At 43.7% G+C, this 14994-nt stretch overlaps 1 protein-coding gene across 1 annotated transcript in view; it reads left to right on the top strand.

Annotated features, from left to right (window-relative positions):
- The window catches only part of RYR2 (ryanodine receptor 2), a 3854281-nt gene that overhangs the window by 2292613 nt on the left and 1546674 nt on the right, over positions 1 to 14994 (top strand). Inside the window, exon 55 of the mRNA XM_069607971.1 lies at positions 10215 to 10304. Within this exon, the coding sequence (XP_069464072.1) occupies positions 10215 to 10304 (90 nt within the window). The remainder of the gene's footprint in view (positions 1 to 10214; positions 10305 to 14994) is intronic.

Below are 14994 nucleotides of genomic sequence, written 5' to 3' on the forward strand. Positions count from 1 at the left end.
AGAACTAAATGAATATATGGGGAGGGGTAAGGGCATAGGTTAAGGTGAGTGGAAGTGGGAGGATTGTGTGGGGGTCTCCCCCTACATTTTCGACTAAACACCAAAAATGTAGGTCAAATTGGAAAAGGTCACATTTTTGATGAAGTAGACCTAACGCATGCAACAATTGTTTAAATAATGCCTCTGGTTTTTCTGCTCAACAAATCAGATTTAAAAATAAAAGTCCCAAGTTCACATAGTATCTATTCTATTTTTGTTTTTCTCATGACTCAAATCCGTGTTTCTGATACAATGTTGGAATTGCTTAGGGTAAAAAGTGATTATTCAAGTTGGGGTAGATTCACACTTGTATAGCAAACACATCTGCAAAATGCTTTTGTGGGTCATGCCTAGCTGCATGGATGCAATTTCCAATTGAGACCAGAAGGGGGTGAGGGCCTTTAAGCTTCCCTTGACTGCCTCAGTATTATCATATCCTTTATTAAAGTGACGCACTGCCCCCCATTTCTAGAGCTAACATTACCATTTCCCACGGCACACCACACCTGGCACAGGGATCAGACGGCTCCTGGTTGAACTTCTCATATCTACTAAAACCCTTTTTTCAGGGTTTGGAATATTATGCAGGAAGAAATCTAGATCCGATTCGTGGTCTGTTTCAAGCCCAATCTCAGTATTTTACCTGTCAGAGGAGCAGAAGGCTGCTGCCCCGTCAGGTCACGTACCATAACTCAATGCACAGAAACGAGATCATGCACATGCGGTAGTCAGGGATCTGCTCAGCTCCTGCATACCTATTCAGGAATATAGCAAACTGTGGTATGGAATGTCCCCTTTTTTTGTGGCCAAATCTTTTCAAGTTCGGAATGGTTTCAGGGAGGCATCTATCCCGGTAAGAATTCCAGGACTGAATTATCGGTTTCACGTTTCTTTTTTTTCATTGCAATCCATTTCACTGGATTTCTATTTAGAAAAAGAATTAAGTTATCCCACTAAAATACTGGCAGGCAGGCAAAAATGTGAGTTACTTGTATAGAAGGTATGCTGACTGGGAGGATTTCCATTGGGCGTATCACAGCGTATGTGAGCTTGAAGTCTTATGTTTGCTTGGCACACGGCACTGCTGGTAGCACTTCTCCTTTCACTCCTGTAAATCAGAATAGCCTATTTGTCTGAACAATGAAGTACATATCCTTACGGGAAGAATGTTCATGTAGACCAGCATGCCTTCAGTGTTGCCATTTGCAAGTGGAAGATATTTGTATGACGTGGTTATCCTACTTATTGTCTTGAAAAAGTGGTGTTCAGAGTGCAAGGTCTCTGGTAGCTGTATTTATCTTCTCATTTTTGAGCGTTGTCTTTTGGAGGCGGGCCACCTGGTAAGAAATGTGCATGTCCATCAATGAGGTGTTTTAGAAGGCATCAATGACTTTTTCTTTGTTGCCCATCTACTCCTCTATTAAATGTAACTATGCATTGAAATACTTCTGGCTTTAGTAATTGGTTATAAGGGCCTCCAAATCTTCACCAGGATGCTCGTGGTCATGACATTGCCACACCTTGCGGCCCCTGACCCTATTTGGAAAAAGGTGAGGGTGCACCCACTCAACCATTAATGAATGGTGATCCAAATAACACAAAATGTCCTCACAGCTATGTCTGTTTATTCCAATGGAAAAGTACGTATGCATGAATATTGCTTTTCCTCTGTTTCACTCTCCTCAACTTCTTCCAAGAACTTCATATCACTGATGATGTCTCGTCTGAAATCAACCAGAACCTATCAAATAGAAAGCTAAACCTATTTCTATGCAAAGAATGACCAGAAGCCTAATAGTCTACATAAATAAACCCTTCCACTGCAACTCACTCTGCTTCTACCCACCACATACTCACGCAGTCTTAAGATATATTCACAAGAGAGTGAGTACAAGCAGGGTTATTAAGACAACATGCAACAACAAAAAAGGCCATGATCTGTCCCTCGCACACCCTGTGTAGCCCTTGCACCCTTCATCAATTCTTGTCCTCCATTGGGAGACCCTTCCTCCTGCCATTAAGAACACCACCAACATTTAATTGAAATCAGCGCTCAAGCTCTACTGGTAAGGGCACCCATACCCCAAGATTGACTTGATATCCAATATGGGGATAGTTTGGGAAAGTGAGCGGGTGGACGCCATGTATGGGCAGTATTGTGGGGGCTGTTGTGAAGGCAGGCTTATTAATTAATTTGATCTTTCCAACTACTTGAAGGTCTAAGTATCAATGGGCTGTTAACTGAAGCGAAACATGCTCAGTCTAGCAGCGTCCAATGCAACCTGATCACCAGAAAAATGTGAGAGTACATGAGCACCTCAGTTAAATGTTTTACTACAGCATTCAGTATGCCCCAAACATAATATGTTTAATTTTCTTACATCAAGGGAAAGGCCCTTAGTGCAATCAAACAAGAGGATGAAAGCCCACGTCCATATGCAGTATGAAAAGTGTAATTCATATTTTTGGGTGCTGGGGAAACAGGATGCCAGAGATGGAGATTGATTAAGAGGGTGGTGAATATAGGGGGGCCTACACAGCAAGTACTGTGATTACTTTGGTAGGCATTGGGGATGCAGTACGCAAGGTACAGGGATTTGAGTGGATGGTGTGGAATGGTTCCCAGGTAGGCGTTACATTTTGGTGGGGGTGGGTCATTTAGGGTGATTGTTTTGGAGGGCGTGGGGAAAGGCCGCAAGTCAGTTGAGGGTGGTGGTGCATGAGGTACATTTTAGACAGTACAGGGCAAGGCCTGAGCCCAGGTATGGGTATTGTATAGGAGGTTGGTTGATGTGTGGCAAGGTAGGAAGCCAGGTATAGATGGAGAGGGTGTCAACATGACACCACCTATAGGGATTCGTTTGGACGGTGGGGTAAAACCTGGTGCCAAGCAAGGGGATTTTTCTCATCATGAAGGAAGGAAGGTGCACCATGAAAGAGATTATGGGTAGGGATGGTGTAGGGCAGGACACAAGGTAAGGTGCTCAGTTTTGAGGGGCAGCAAATGCAGAATGCCAGGTCTATATTTTTTTTATATTATTCTGATATTTTGTAAGGCAAAAACTCACAGGAGTACAATTTCAAAGCACCAGGGATACATATATTAGACAGTTCAAAGCAAGAGAGCCTAGGTTTGTGGATAGGCAAAATGGGCCAGTCTGGTCCATATGCCTTCCTGAGATCGGGGATGTTGAGCTTTGGGGCAGTATGAGAAGAATCCCCGGTCCCTCCATATGGCAGTGAACTGTCACAGTGCAACACCAAAGGGTGCTTTTGGGGTTTTAGACTTCTCCACACTTCTATTCTCGTAAGGCAACCCATCTCTAGAAGCTTTAGCCATACCCAAACAATGTATGAGATCTTGCAGAGCAATACTGGGGGATCCCCTCCCCAACTGAGAGACCCCAATGGTCTCACTTACCACACCCAAACTTCCAACACAGAACAATAAAGCTTTCTCCTTAAGGGAAACATGTTCTCTGCACCTGGCAATGGGGGTGAATACTTGGATACTGTTGCAGCTTCATCTGGTACATCAAATGACTCCTCTCATAAAGTTTCCCGGACCCGTGGTGTACACTGCAGTTCCACCATAGATACAAAGTTGCCAGTTAATGACTGCCCGATTGCTGAGATTTCAGCATGGAAGCAAGAGTTTCATAAGCATTGTTCTGCGACAAGTGATTCTAATGGTGAGGATAACCTGTTTCTATTTGTGTAATCCCACCCTTGAAATCTCATCCTTGAAGCACTTAAGATCTTGGCAAATCAGTGCGGGTCAGGGTAGAAATAGTAGAAAACAAAATGGTGAACAGGTCAAATATAGACTTGGGCCATCCCCTCAATCCCACTGCAGCCTCAGTTGTACTCATGGTTAAGTCAGCCCTTATTAAATTTCAAGACACAGGTAGACACCATCATTAGAAGGCCCACCCAGAGGAAGGAAACCCACAATTAAAGCAACCAGACCCAGTTGCTCAGTGTGGATTGCAGGAGTAGGGGGCTTGCACGTGGAGAAGACTGGAGCGGAAGAAGCAGAGGCTGAAGAGACTGATGACCATGAAAAGGTAGAATTAAAGGAGAACAGAAGGATCTGGGAGCTGTGAGTATTAAGATGGTGGTGATGACAACAAAGAGAGGAGGAGGGACGGGAGGTGGTGGTGAGATTTAAAGGAGTGATTCAATAGGTGATGTCTGGGGGATGGACAGTTTAATGAAGGGGGATAACCTCACAACAGGAAAGTAGGGGTTCTGGTAGGTTTCAGGGTGCAACGAGGAGATAGTGAGACCCATAGAGGAGGTGGAACCGACACCGAGAGGATAACATCATGGGGAGGCACAGATGCAGAAGAGGGGGACAAAACAATATCACTACCACCTTCAGAGGAGACTAGAATTATAAGGAGGCGACAAGGATATTTATTGAGGAGATGGCGCCTAGCAGTGGTATGGTTTGTCGTGGTTTATTATGCGGTCACACTCAACTCGGGGAATTCCTTTCTCCCCCCGCCCCCAAAGCAAGGTGGCGCACAACAAAGCACTGTTTATTTTTAGGTTCAATTTGGTGAGGCCTCCAACCCGTCTCGCACCCAACCCCAACAAATACCTTGTGTCACCAACAGACTAGGAACCAGGCCGGTGTGTACTAAAAATATAGTTTTATTTAATATTGGACACAATGCTAACATCAGCCACCAATGCTGCAGCAGCACCCAAAACTACACAATAACTCGGTTATAGAAAACAACACAGGTTAAATTTTAAAACATCAAATAATAGCTTACACAGATTTAATTTCAGTTTAACCAACAGAAAACCTTCACAATCTCATACAGGGTCCACAGGAATGGCTTACTTTGGAACAATACTTTTCTCCCAGCAACCGCCACCCTCCAGTCCGCAATTTAATATGACTCTTTAATTGAAAGGCAAGATGCATGGAGTGAGGACACAATGGAAAAATCGTTTTGCTGCTGATTTAAAAGGTGCTGTTTGGGTAAGGAATTCAATGGGAAACATCGTTTTGGGTTTATTATTTAATAGGCAAGGTTGGGAAAAAGGAACTCAAATGAAAATCGTTTTTCAACACACTTGAAAATAAAAGGCAGGACTTGATAGTTTGAGGTCAGAGAAAAATGAAAACAAATGAAAAATGATGTTTTGCAACACTTGCAACACTTGCCTTCTTATGGGAAGGCCCAAGTTACATTTTTCTTAACTTCTTTTACGTTTATCACACAAAAACCGTTTCGACATGTTTCAAAGGAAATTTCTGTCACCTTTAATAAAAGTGTGGAACGGGCATTGTGGCATATATGATGCGCTCTTTATGCAATCAAATGTATATTTCTATTTATTAAACCTCTGCCTCACAGGCTTCAATCACTTTCCGAGCCCCCACCTTTTCTCAGGTTTCGATTCCCAAAGGCACCTACAGGGCAGTGGCTTTCAGCCCATGTTGATTTTAGCTCTCCTGAAGAGCTTCAAAAGGATTCTGCTTCATGCTTAATGCACATTTTATGGGCAGTGCTGACCCAAGGTCACTTCTCTTGAGCTGGTCTTATCTATTTCCACCATGGTTCACATCTCTGGCTATGTATTTCTTTGTGTTTTTAAGCAATGAACCTGATTCCTTGTTAAAAACCTAGACCTCCCTTTCGGAAGAGTAGAGGAAAGGTCTTTGAGGTTAAAGTTACAGTTCATTAGAAATGCCCAGCTGCACCCCTACTTTTGAAAGTACAGCCATGAATCAACTAACTGCGTTTACCTTTTGATTTTTTGCATGGCATGATCTTAACCAATTGTATAGTGGATTTCACTTGGACCTGTTGGTTACAATAATATGCTTTTCTCCCCCAATATTAGCACAGATTCATTACATGCACACAAATAGGCCAATTACAGAGAACACCAGGGTTCACTTCTACCATAAGTAGGCCTCTCCTTTTCAATGATGTCCTTTTAATGTCGAAAAGTACGTGTTTTTATTTGTGACAAATGCGCACAGTGCTTGGCTTCACTTTAGATTTCTGGATCGCAATATTGTGCTGCATTGAAGATAATGTATGTGCTGCTATGTGTCTCTTTAAGTAGAAAGTGTAGCTTTCTAGCATTTATGAAAACCGCATTTTCAGCAACGTGTGTCTTTTGCCATCCATTGGGCACATCCAGCACTTTTAAGTTTCCAGCACATTTTCCTTCACTCGAGCGCCTGTTCATTTTGGTAAAGTTGGAAAAGGCCCATTTCTGTTCATGTCACTTGTCCTTAAGTCATAAAAATCTTTTGGTACTGACCAGCAATTTTTACAATGTATTGCACCAGTCACCTTCACTATTAAATACAGCCTGGCCACTTTATTTCTGGCATTTAGGGGCTGTTTTTTACCCCACAGATTCAGTGCCTAGAGCGTGCCCTTAGACCCGAGAAGGCAAAGAGGTATTATCCTGTGAGGTCAAAGCTAAGACAAGAACACTCCATGGTGAGGAGAAAACTCGTGTATCTCCATCAGTATTCTGCATTAAGAGATTTTGTGCTCAAGTTCTCGGGTCCCGTGTACCGTTCCCAGAATTCGTATGGCCTGCACAGGTGGGCGTTTGTTTGACTCCAGGGATGTGGACATTTCTTTGCTTAAGCTTGTGTCAGGGATCTTTGAGTGGTCTTTATGTGCAGCAGCGCACAGATGCCTTAGTTTACGCTCTATAAATCAAATACAATGTCGAGAGAGTGAGCTAACACTTAACAAGAGCAGGCATGTTCTGCGCACCTGGTAGGCCCTAGATAGGACAAGGTAGTGGGAGAAGGAACAAGCTGCGTTCAGAGAAGTAGGAAAAGACACCGGGAGGAAGACAAGGCAGACCTCCTTCGGCTCTCCCTGCCAACAGAATTCACTGACATGTCTGCTCACGCAGAAAGGAGTGAGGTATGTACATTTTCAATTGTAGGGACTTGGACCTTGGCTTCTGAGGCCAGGGAGGCCTTGGAACCCGCATCCAGTGTGAGTCATTGAGCAAGTGATATTCCATGAAATTAAGCTAGTGACTACAATATTTGGTCTGGGTGTTTTGTTCCAGATGGAATATATATGAAACCTCCAAACAACCAAGAACTTCTTAGTGAGCATGTGGTAAATAATTCTGATAAGGTAAGGTGGAGTTAGTCAGAGGGGAAAACGGGCATTAAGCTAATTCTTTGCTACACAAGTAACAAGGTGTTAGTTGTGCTAACAGTAGTAATTGTTAAACATGGGGAGACAAAATAGGTACTGTGAAGTAACGTTTAAGGATCCACAGCATGAAGGTTTGAGTTTAAAGGAAATTGCAAGATGCAGCAGGAGGCTGTTCAAGTGTTATCTGTATTAGAAATAAGTGTTGGGAGTCCTGTGGTCACGGCTAGCTGGTGGTCAAGCTATACCGTTGCAGAGGAGGCTTTCCGTTCAGGGTTGGCGGTTGAGCCAGCGTTTCATATTTCGTTTGAATCTCTTGGGATTTCTGTTTTTATGTCGAGAGGAAAGTTGTTCCTGTGTTTAGGGACTTACCTTGCAAAGTGGACCTCAACAATCTTCTAGGTTGTAGTTGTTTAAATAAGAATGTAGATAGTTTGGCCATCAATTTCCCAACAAGAAAGAGGTAGTTTGTATTGAATTGAATCTATGTGATCACCACGCTGCCTATAATGTCGACAATTAAAATTAAATTGCCAACACCCATTATGGCGCGGCGCAGTGATCACTGTGCCCGGCATCCCCCGCTACCGCCTCCCCCCTACCCACCCCTGCTCCCATTAGTCGGTGTAGTGGGGGTGGCATTTCATTACCATGCAAAGGTGTGGTAATAAAATAGTCGCAATTTTAGAGGCTAGATTTGCTACTGTTCCTATTGAATATGGTTCTCTAGGTATGCCATGGTTTCATCGACTACTATGGAAGCTTATATTTTTGTTAACGTGTTTTGATTGATTGGACCAATTTTCTCTTGCACACACAGATATGCACACACATATTTAAGGGGAGATGGGTGAGAGGGTAATGGGACGGTGATGGCTTAATTGGGAGTTAGCCCAATACTGGAAAAAGAGGCCAAAAATAGGCCAACCGAGTTGAGTCGACCGAAATGTAAATGTTAAAAAAAGAGGTTGATATTACAAGCTAGGGTAGGTTCTATATGTAGACACATCTAAAGACTTTTGAAACCTTGTGTGTGATGATTGCAAGGCTGTAAAACCAACACTACCATGATCCTTTGTTTAGGATTAGTTGCAGTGGGTTTTTGTTGATTTTTTGTTTAATTGTGAGCGGATGAGTGCTCTGGCAACTAATGGTTTTTAATTCTGGTCAAGGAAGGGCACACTCTTCCTAAGGATATGGAGCTGGAAGTGAGCCTGGGTCAGTGAGTCACTTTGAGACGGGGATTGTTTTGGAACAATTATGGGATGGCAGGATGACCGGTATCGGGATGGTTTAAGGGTGGAAAGGGTGGCCAAGAGGACACCAAGTAAAGGATGTGACATTAGAGGGTGGGTGGAAGACGGAGCTCTGAGATAGAGGTATTTGAGTGGAAGCACGTGTTGAGGGGGTATACAAAGTGAAATGATGCTTTCATCAACCCTAAAGTACTAAAGGCTGTGTGTTTGAAGTATCTATAGGAAGCTAATTATGGATGCTTGTTGGGAAAATAGAAACCCTCATTCATTTAGTGCGTCTTTTGTACTCCTGCTTTCAACCTCAAAAGGATGAAAGGTTGAGGGCATTGGTGTGAGGCAGGTCCCAGTATGTGTGCTGTATGAGGGTGTTATCAGGAGCATATTCAACTTTCACTATTCAGTAACAGGTGCATAAAGAAACTACTGCCAACCCATGTTGTACCCATGACATCTGGTGACCTGCAAAACTTCTGAATCTGCAGGAAGTGGTGGTGGTGGCGGCGGCAGTGGGTGAAGATGGCTGTTAGGATAAACAACAATGGTGTACTTAGGGCTACTAATTGGAATTGTACCATGCAAAGGTTATGCTTGTTGGCAAATAAAAGTGCAGCTAACATGCTGCAAGAAATGCAATGTTGTGTTGCACACTTTGAAATCCATGCTGCAGTATCCCGGAGGCCTCACTGAAAGCCATACACCATGCAATGGCTCAGATTAAACCAGGCACTTCCTGCCTCGAGCACATTACCCCCCTATAACTACCAGTGCACTGAGGACGATTAGAAGCAATCTGCACACTAGAAAAGGTCATGTCATGTGCGACCGATGCTTCTCAGCACACAGAGTGCCAAGCTGAACTATTCTTGATTCGGAGGAAGATCTTGGTCAGTGTGCCACAACGAACTGCACTTGGAAATCCCAGCATTCACAAAGCATCAGATCCCAAGTGATGACTTCTCAGGAAAGGCCCTAAATATGTGGAACTCTTTCCTACTAAAGCTGTGCAAGGCTTGATGGATAGCATTTAAGTCTGGTATCTTGCAGCAAAGCCTATGGACACCGATTCACTGAAATAGCACAAGACCGAATTTACCACTGTCCCTGGTTTCTGGACACCCCAACTCTCCACCTTCCACACGCTCCAAAACATCGACTCTTCTCTCTTTACCCTCCCACCTAAAAGATAAGACTAATTCATCAAGATATAAAGCCCACTAGCCCCTCATATCACGCATCAGGTACCTGTATTTGAGCCCTGTCCCCATGCAATTCCAAATGGCCACTGGCAGGTCAAATATGAAAGGGCCATTACATAAATGTGACGCTCACTTACCTATGGGCATTGTGATGTCCATCCCCTCTTGCCAGCCTGCGTGCCGGGTACACTTCAAACACATTTTTTTTTTATTGTGTATCCGTGCATGTAAACAAATGCTTTTGTGGCCCTTTTAATTCATCCAGAAATATATTTAATGAACACAGTAAACGGGTCTACAGTACAGGCCCATGCAGCTGGTTTAATCTGTTGGATTTGCTCATAAAAGGTGCGGCAGATGCACTGCTCACTTAGAGTTGATAGCGTACAGTCGCTTGCGCGTGCTGATTAGATGTACGCCACAGGAAGAGAGTTCAATACTGAAAAGTTGAGTGGAAATTGAGTGAACACAGTAAACAGATTCATAACTGCCAGGTTCTTAATCTTGCGGAAATGAACTGTCACTCAAGCCTCCATTTTACTGCTTCTCTTTTTGTGCAGCTAGCAAATGGTTGGATGTATGGAGAAATATATTCCGAGTCATCGAAGGTTCACCTGCTACTGAAACCGTACAAACTGCTCTCCGATAAGGTAAGGATTTAGATTTCCTTTGTTAGTCCGGGGTTTGCATATCTCACGGGATGTTTTTTTTTCTTCTAACAATGCCCGCTCTCTACCAGATTCACTGTGTGCATAGTTTTATTGCATAAGTTGGGATGCACTATCTACTGTACCGCAGATGGTGCATTTAGATATTCTTACTGAGCATGATGGGGAGGTATTGCCATGGTGCGAGACAAACAGGAAAAGGATGCGAGTCATGATCAAGACAGCGAAGGAAGAGATTTAGACAAACTGTTAGCTTAGCTGTCCCAAGAAGTTTTGTCTCAGCATGCGTGTGAATCCACAATTGATAACCAGTGTGAATACTAGTAGAACCTAGTAAACCCATATCTAGAAAGTCGCAATATCCACTGAAACTAGAAGAAGGAATGTCTGTTGTGATGATCAAATCGGGGCTTACTGGTGCACACAATTAGCCCATATCATGTCTCAATTGTACCTGGATGGTATGTGTATAGATTTGTTCAAGGTTTACGAGCAGGAAATGCAGTTGTCCTACCAATATTTCATGTTGTTCCAAACCCAGCAACCATTTTATCATGTCTGCCACCCACTGTTCTATTATTCACAAGTAGTCGATCTTCTCAGCTTTCTACTCAGTGCACATACACCCCGATATCCAATGTCTGTTCCCACTTAGGTTGCCAAATGATGTGCACTCATTTACCACAGGGGCTACACACCTTTGTTTTTTTATCCGGACCCCTCCCCCTCCGAATAAATGGTGACATTACATTTCCATGGGGTTCTTCATTAGTGCAATATCCGGACGACCTACAGGTTGTGTCACCCACATATGAACTGTGTAAGCAGGCAGGACACATGATATCATTGTATCAATAGTCCTTTTTCTGCAGATGAATCTGCATTAAATGGTAACCACGTGGGCACCCTTTTATTCGCAGATGATGGAGTAATGATTTCCAAAGCTCCCAGTGGCTAAAAAAAAACTACTTCAGCTCTTCACAGAGAAGTGCAGTTCTAAGGCATTGCAAATCATTATAATAAGACAAAGCTGAAGATCTGCTCGGGTAATAGAAGATGCGTTAGAAAAACATGTGCCCAAATAAATGGATGTCTGCTCGAGGAGCTCAATGTCTGTGATTATTTCGGGCACCTCTTTACTTTAAATGGGGGGTGGGGGGCAGGAATAAGCAAGTGGCAAAAAGTAATGATATGATATGATTGGTTATTTATAATGCACTTCATACCCATAGCTTTCCAAGCGCAGACCCGGGGATCGAACCTGTATTGCTCGGTGTCGCTTTGCTTCCAAGGCGAGCACGTTGCCCCTGAGCTATCCTCCTGAGACTAATGCTAACCTATGCAAATATGGTGGTGCTGCTTCTAGGTTTGTACGGCTACATTGAGACCTCTTAGTCCTGCACTAAAGTTCTACAAAATGAAATGGAGCCGGACTGTGGGGCCGGGGTAAAAAAGCTTTAAACAATAGTGACAACGGCTGCTAGGGCTGCCACGTTTGTGTCCAACATGAACAGTTAACTGTAAATTAGGATAGGCCAAACTGAAGGGATGGGCAAAATTAAAAATGATTTATATATGGGATAAAGGTTTGGTTACACCACTAGTTATCCATCTGATGAGGCATCGCAGGACATGGGGGCACAGGATAGAAGTTGCACCCTCCCTTGGTGCTCCCATTTAAGATCAACACTGAGGACACTTTGTTCATCAGAGCTCTGGGAAAACTCAACCTCCATTAGTAGACTTTCTCTTTAGGGAAAGGAATGGTCACTGGATTTGGATTCAGGAGCAGCATGTGAGTAAAAGCGTGTGCGGTCCAATACTGAGAGGTTATCATATAGTGAAACTTGCTTCTGGATTTGGGAGCTATTTAGATAATATCGTTTTGCCATATGCATGTACTTTATTGTGTTTCGCTTCTGAGTTTTGCCAGTTGTTGCTGTGTGGGAAACCTGGAATCACTTTGTAGCAGATCCTGCCCTGCGTGAAGGTCAGCCAAGGAGTCTATTCAGCATTTTAGGTGTGTTCTATTGGGAGGTACCCAAGCAAAAAGTATTAAACTTGCTTGATTGACTATCGAATAAGGGATTTTGCTTGGGCAGAGGTTTTCTGCAAGTCGGTCTGCAGATTAGATGTTATCTTTGCCGTCTCCTCAAAGCAGCACGGTAGCACAGGATCTTTGTAAAGACAGGTTTATTTGGAACAATAGGAAATAATTGCTGATATCAACCATAGTTAAAGTACCTTTTTTCAAGGGCCTTAAAATTGCATTTCAACTATGAAGTTTTAATTGGTTTAACTTATATTGCTCATAGAATGTGCTGTCTCGCTATAGGCCTCGGGTTATGAAAACATCTCACTGATGTTATGGTAATACTGTGGGTATTATATGTGTATTTTCTACCTTGCACAGATGGTAGACTGAGGAAGTTATTGTAATGTCAATCGGGGTTATAGAACTGGAGGAATTATTTTATACACACAAACCTTAGCCCATAAGTGAGGGCTAAGGGTTTAAACATTAGCTGACACGTGTGTGTGTGTGTGTGTGTGTGTGTGTGTGTGTGTGTATATATTTATTGGTTTAAATATGTTATTATTGTGATGTTCTTTGAACATTATACTTTTATGGAATTTGATTATCCTGAAATAATTAGTCAACCACTTTGTTGGTTGATTAGCTGAAGTCCCAGAATGTGAGTTTTTGTCATGGCCACAGGCCCGGGAACACAAAAACCACACCATCTAGTGATGGGGGCAATGGGTCACTTGGCTCACTTATGTCCCTTTGGGACACATAAACACATAAACCCATAAACACAGGGGCCCTGGCTGGACTTTGGTTCCAAGCTCATATAGAGATGTGAACTGGAACACTTTATTTCAGTGCAGGAGTGCTTTTATTTTACAAGAACTTTCCAGGAGCTGAAAGCCTTTATTCCAGAGAACATCCTCATGTGCTGACTCGTCGGGTGTGGCTCCCAAGGCCTGGTCTTCATGTGATGACTCATTGGGTGTGGCAGGCAGGCTGAACCTGGTGGATGTGGCTTCAGAAGCTCTGCTATATAAGCTGCTCTATCCTTAAGGCCGGTGCTTCGCGTTTCTGTGCACTTGCGACGCTCACCACCGCTTGGACCAGTTTACTTATGCAGACTCATCTCCTGACATCCAGTGATCTTGATCCCGACGCCACAGCACCGCACCCACGAACTCAGACCGTGTGAAGAAGAAAGAAAGACCAGGTTAGAACATCCGTCCTAGGGCCGCGCCACATCTGAACCCCGCGCGCCCCCTAGTTAACAATTTAGCAATTACTGTTCCGCTACAGCCTAGTTCCTCATTCCCTCCGGCTGCCGCCTCGAGCACTGCATCTTCTTCCGGGCCAGCAGCATCACCTGCAAGGGAAGAAAGCAAAAGTGCAAACATCAAAAGTTGAACAGACAGCAATACAAGACAACAAACTTCACAATACAACAAAAACAGGCGAGGAAAGGCAAAGGCAAACAGGAACACTTACCTGAAGTATAGTGGCTTAGTCGCAGCAGGACTGAACTACCACATGCAAGGGACCAGTGAAGGAACTCTGTCCAGATCATAAAAGCGCCCCTGCCAGAAGCAGCAGGACAGAGTGCTCGCCAAAACTAACAGCAGTCCCGAGCAGCATCACCTACTACCACCAGTCACCACATAAGCACAGGGGGCGAAGTTGGACCCCAGCGACCTCACCCCCAGGAGGGCTGCAACTGTACCCCAACGCCTCCATAGAGAACAGGTGAGCGTAACAGTTTTCCCTTGTGGATCCTTCCCAGGATAAACCTCCTTTTTGTGTTTTCGACAAGGGAGGGACTTTGAATACTAGGATGTGTCATTGGCCAAGAATTGAGACATTTATAATTTAGAATGGAGATGAGCCCAAGAACTTGAATGTAGGTTTGGAATTTGATGTGTGCTGCTCCCTTTAGACAGTGTGTCATACTCTAGGCTACCTGTAGGGATAAGGACTTGGAAGGTTAGGTTTTGAACATTATGATTTGGTGCACTGCCATTGAAGTTGTTGACATTGGAGACATGTCCTACAATGAGTTGCTCCAACCTTTACACTGTATTATGTAGAAAATGATGTATTTTTATTTGTAGAGAATCCACTTTTTCCTGTAGGCGTTTCGGCCAACTCCTTTCCTGACATATTCAGAATAAAGAGTGTGTTGAACCTCATTTGGTGTGTCCATTGCATCATATTCACAACCTTCCTACAGGGAGCAATTGGTCAACTGTCACTGTAAGATTCTTGTTCTCTGTTAACCGGCTTGCATAAGGGCTTTGGTCACTTAGCCACAGCCTGGCGATGTGCACAGCTTCAGCATGGCCGCACATGATCTCAGTCTTTTCTGTGTTGAGGCACAGCTGCCCTTTAGACCTTCATGCTTGGATGGAGGAGAGCGAGACTAGTATTGCCCACATATGTATTGAATGCTTTAGGTGAGTGCTCTACTTCTACAGTTAAAGAATGATAAAAACATTGAAAAATCAGAGTGTGTGATGACCTCTGTGGCACTCCACAGGTAAGGGTGCTAGGCTTGGGGGTATAATGGGCCCACCTTTCCTTGGCTAAGTGGTCTTTGATAAATTATGTAATCCATCTGGATTTAAGCATATGTGAGGGTTAGAGGAG

This window comes from Ambystoma mexicanum, chromosome 4q (assembly GCF_040938575.1).
Source record: "Ambystoma mexicanum isolate Mex_15411 chromosome 4q, UKY_AmexF1_1, whole genome shotgun sequence".
NCBI lineage: Eukaryota > Metazoa > Chordata > Amphibia > Caudata > Ambystomatidae > Ambystoma > Ambystoma mexicanum.